The sequence below is a fragment of the Hippocampus comes genome, unplaced genomic scaffold (genome assembly GCF_001891065.2).
Source record: "Hippocampus comes isolate QL1 unplaced genomic scaffold, H_comes_QL1_v1.1 scaffold126, whole genome shotgun sequence".
Taxonomy (NCBI): Eukaryota; Metazoa; Chordata; class Actinopteri; order Syngnathiformes; family Syngnathidae; genus Hippocampus; species Hippocampus comes.
The window spans coordinates 1,104,271-1,108,448 of NW_017805409.1; the positions used below are offsets into that span (position 1 = coordinate 1,104,271).

The following is a 4,178-nucleotide window of genomic DNA, read 5'->3' on the forward strand; positions in this document are numbered from 1 at the left end:
AACTGGTCCCAATCTGGCACACCAATTACCTGAAACAACAAAAACAGCATCAAAAACCACCTCCACTCTCCCCTGACTCCCTCCCTCCCTCCCTCCCTCCCCTCAATGCTCTTTTGTCTCTCCGCTCTCACCCTCCATCCCCTATCTATCCATCTCCCGCTTTCCCCTTCTCCCCCCTTTCTCTCTTCCTCGTGCTAAAACAGTAGGACGCTTAACCTTGATAGCAGTGAACCCCCCCCCCCATCTGCCCCCCCAAAGTGACACAGACACGCGGGGGGAAAAAAAAATGCTTTGCCAGCATGCTCGGTCCGGTCCAAGGGACGGCTGTACCCTTCGAGGTGAACAGGACACTGCTGGGAAATGCGGCAACAACAAAACGCTCACACGGGGCACTCGGAGAACGGCGAGTGGCTGTAACGAATACACGTGCGAACCTTCTTGACGTTCCGCCCACACCGAGAAGGGGAAACGGTGAGCCAAGGTGGCTTTAAAAAAAAAAAAAAAAGGAGAAGCGCATGTCGTAAAAATCCCACCAAAAGGCGAAGTTACCCATCGAGAGCTTCCAGTAAAAACTGGAAGACGCATCAAACACGCGAGGGGAAAATGAGCAACGGGGAAGTAGCGAGCGTCTCCCAACGCACGACGGCCACGAAACAAAAGATGGGGAAGAAGAGGCGCGGCAATCAAGTCGCTCGACTTTTCTTCCGCTTTTTGCCCTTTTGAGTTCCAAAACGGCACCGCTTAGCCAACCAGAAAGCCGAAAGCACAACGGCAAGCGACTTCACACGTTTCCCGACCTCAATATGGTGAAAGATAAACGTTGGTTTACGAGACGTCATTCCACTGAATGAAATCAGCTCAATGTTTTGAATAATTCATTGAAGCCCTTTTTTTTTTCTAAAACGACATCATTTGGATTTTTGTTGGCGCCTGCCGCTTACCTCAAAGTCATTGGCCTTGTTGTAGTGCATGTTGAGGGCTCGGAAGAGCTCGCAGTCGCGGCTCACGCTCAGGTCCTCGACGCCGGCGGCGCCGTCGTTGATGGCCTGCCGGGCGAATTTCTCCATCTGGATGTAGTAGAACTCCCGGAAGTTGCTGAACCACTTGATGAGCTGCGAGGTGATGCAACGGTTAAACTGCAAGAGAAAAGGACCGGGGAACAGTTAGAACTATTTTGTACTTTGGTTCATGGGAGCTTTGACCTCACACCACCAAATATCATTTCTCTTCTGGGTGTGGTACATCTCGAACAAACTTGGGACTTAGTCCAACAGCCGGCATTTAAATCTCACCCCAGAATTAGGAACTTTCGGACGACTCTCGTTCTCTTGTTGTTCTGGTGGAATTTCTCAGCATCAAAAGAACATTTTGGGGAAAGGCTGAAAGGAGACTTTTCTGGGGGTTCCCGTATTTTCCGCACTATAAGGCGCACCGAAAAGCATTCAATTTTCTCAAAATGACAGCGCGCCTTATAATCCGATGCGCCTTATATACGGATCAATATTCCGATTTCTTGGATGTGGTATTTTAAATGTTCTGTCAAGCCCTTTTTTTTACAGCTGCAGCGGTTGTGAAAGCGCCGCATAAATAAAGCTGTATTGTATTGTATTCCCTTTAGCGTTGCTCCATCTAGTGGATGCGTAACGCAACCTCCGCCACTATTGTAGCTTCTATTCTATGCGCCTTATAATGAATGCGGTGCGCCCTATATATGAAAACAGTTTCAAAATACGCCATTCATTGAAGGTGCGCCTTATAATCCGAAGCGCCTTATAGTGCGGAAAATACGGTCATACTTTATAGAGGTCTGTGTTCTGGACTGCAAAACTGATTGCAACCTTTTAACTCCTGAAACAACCAAGACCAAGAACTTAACATTTCTCAAATTAAAGTTTGAAATGCGCCTAAATCCATCTGAATGTTAATTTATCATTTTGCCAAGACTTTTTGGACACTTGGTATGCTCCTCACTTCGTGGGAAAGGTTCTCAAAAGTCCAGACTTCAACTTTTGAGATGTCCAGGAAGATGTGGGTTGGGTTTTGCAGTGCTGGACTGATCGGAAGTATAATTACGAAAGAAGAACTATTGTAAAATATCGTTGAACTTAAGGTGGAAATGCTGCTTTAGCCATCTTGACAATTAGCGTGCTTCCGACTCTCAATTTCTTGTACAACTAATAGCTCCGTGGGAACGGTATGGGAAAAAAATCTCTGATCTCTATCCCAACATGATGCTTTGGGGTACACAAACATTTCAAATTCTTCAGTCAAAAAGTATTTCCAGAACATCGAGTAACATCTTTGGTCCGTGTAATGCTGACTGTAATCAAGAGTTTCTGCAGCTTAGGTGGAGGTCCGTCATGTCTCAGTCTTACAAAGCCGTCAGATTTGGAAGTAAGAAGACAAGACATGGGGATAAAAGCACCCCCCCGTCAGGGGAGTCGAGATGTGAGATGTGAAAAAGAAAAGAGAAAAATTGCCGGGCGATAATAGAGACATTAAGTAAGACAAGCGAGACAAGAGAGATTGTGTGTAAGTGAGAGTGTGTTCATCTTTCCCGCTGGGAGCCGACCCCCCCCCCACCCCCCCTGCCCCCTATCATAACCCAAAGAGTGGAGGGAGAGGTGAACGGAGGGTGCCGAAGCGGCGGCGGGGTTTGGTCCGCAAACGCATAATTGAGCAGAAAAACGATTAAGTCATCATCTGAAGCGCCCCAGCCCGCGGGGGGCTCAAACAAGTACTTAACCCCGTTCACCAATTACACCCTGATTCTCCTCCCCTCTCCGCACCTCCCGGTCAGGAAAGAAAGGAGAAGAAAAAGAGCAGGGGGGGGTGGAAAAAAAAAAAGCAGGCGAGAGAAAAGGGGCCGGGACGATAAGCTGTAGCGAAGACTGTGGCTATCTGATCTGTGCCGCTCGGCTGGATTCAATAGGGCCAAGTAAACCTATTAAGAGCCTCAGCGGGTCCCCGGGTCTTTTTTTTTCCGCCTGTGAAAACACACGGTCTAAACAAGCCAAACGCTAGATAAGGACTCCAGGCACACTAACATGGTCCGAACCCTTAAAGCGCTGCCATTTTTGTCCGCTAAAAGCCAGTGGTGGGATGAAATTGTCACAAGTATTCTCTTTTTAGTACCGCGGGGCCGTAAGATACGAAAGACTCGGCTGAGAGTTCTTTGATATTTGATCTGTCCACGGTCTGATTTGATTGACGTTAGGTTCATTCCGGTCTAACCCGCAGGGGGCAAGCTTCGCCGCCAACGCGGGCGCCACCACATCCCATTTTGCAGTTGCACCATAATAGGAAAGAAGGTTTGGGCTCGGGGTGGAAAGCCAAAAAAAAGTGTTGATCGACGGAGTTGTGTATTGCATTTGTGTGATCATACGAGTGTGTATATGTGAGTCTGTGTACCATGTAGTAACTATAAGCTGTTTATAGCCACTCCTAGCCAAAGATTACTGTCAAAATAGACCTAAAGAGTGAGATTTACCCGTTGTGTATTTAAAGTAACCACATAGACTCCTCTACCTGAATGCTATCATCCTCTAGGGAACTCCACAAGCACTCCGGCTAACAATTAGCAACGATTTTAACCCTTTAAACAGCGGTTTGCCTGCGTAGACAGACCATATAATCCTCACAGGTAGCAAACGTCCGCCACTCCAAAAAGCCTTGTTAGCATCATCTGCTCGCCTTACCGCCCCTCTGTGCTCTTTTTGCGGTGCTGCAAGAAGAAGAATGAATTGGGGGCGTAGGGGATGGGGTGGGGGCTTGGTGCAGGGGGGGCAAAAACGCTGAACGAACTGCTGGCTGGGGAGGCCGAGTGGTTTTGACATGGAGATTAGGGCCGTGGCTATTGTTCGCCGACACGCAGACGCACACACAAACATGCACACGCTCCTCATGATATCGCGATTCTGTAAAAAAGGGGGTGGGGGAAGACTAAGAAGTCGGGAAAGGCTGGAATTATCACAGCCCAAGAAGTCCCGCTTGACATTGTTTTGGGGTTTCGGGAGGGTGCGTACGAGTTGGGAGGTGGTGGAGGGGGACTGTCCTAAAGTGCATGGTGAGCATAAACTGGGAAATGAGGCGGGGAGGGAAAGATGGAGGGGCGGGACTGGTGCAGGTCAGCGCTGTCGGACAATGGCGTTGGGATGGAGATGGGGAAGGGGCTGGGA

At 48.6% G+C, this 4,178-nt stretch overlaps 1 protein-coding gene across 2 annotated transcripts in view; it reads right to left on the reverse strand.

Annotated features, from left to right (window-relative positions):
- LOC109518071 (prospero homeobox protein 1) overlaps positions 1-4,178 on the reverse strand; it is a 32,976-nt gene that overhangs the window by 13,051 nt on the left and 15,747 nt on the right. For both annotated transcript variants that reach the window (XM_019873687.1, XM_019873686.1), the window contains exon 4: positions 942-1,136. In XM_019873687.1, coding sequence (XP_019729246.1) covers positions 942-1,136 — 195 coding nt within the window. The remainder of the gene's footprint in view (positions 1-941; positions 1,137-4,178) is intronic.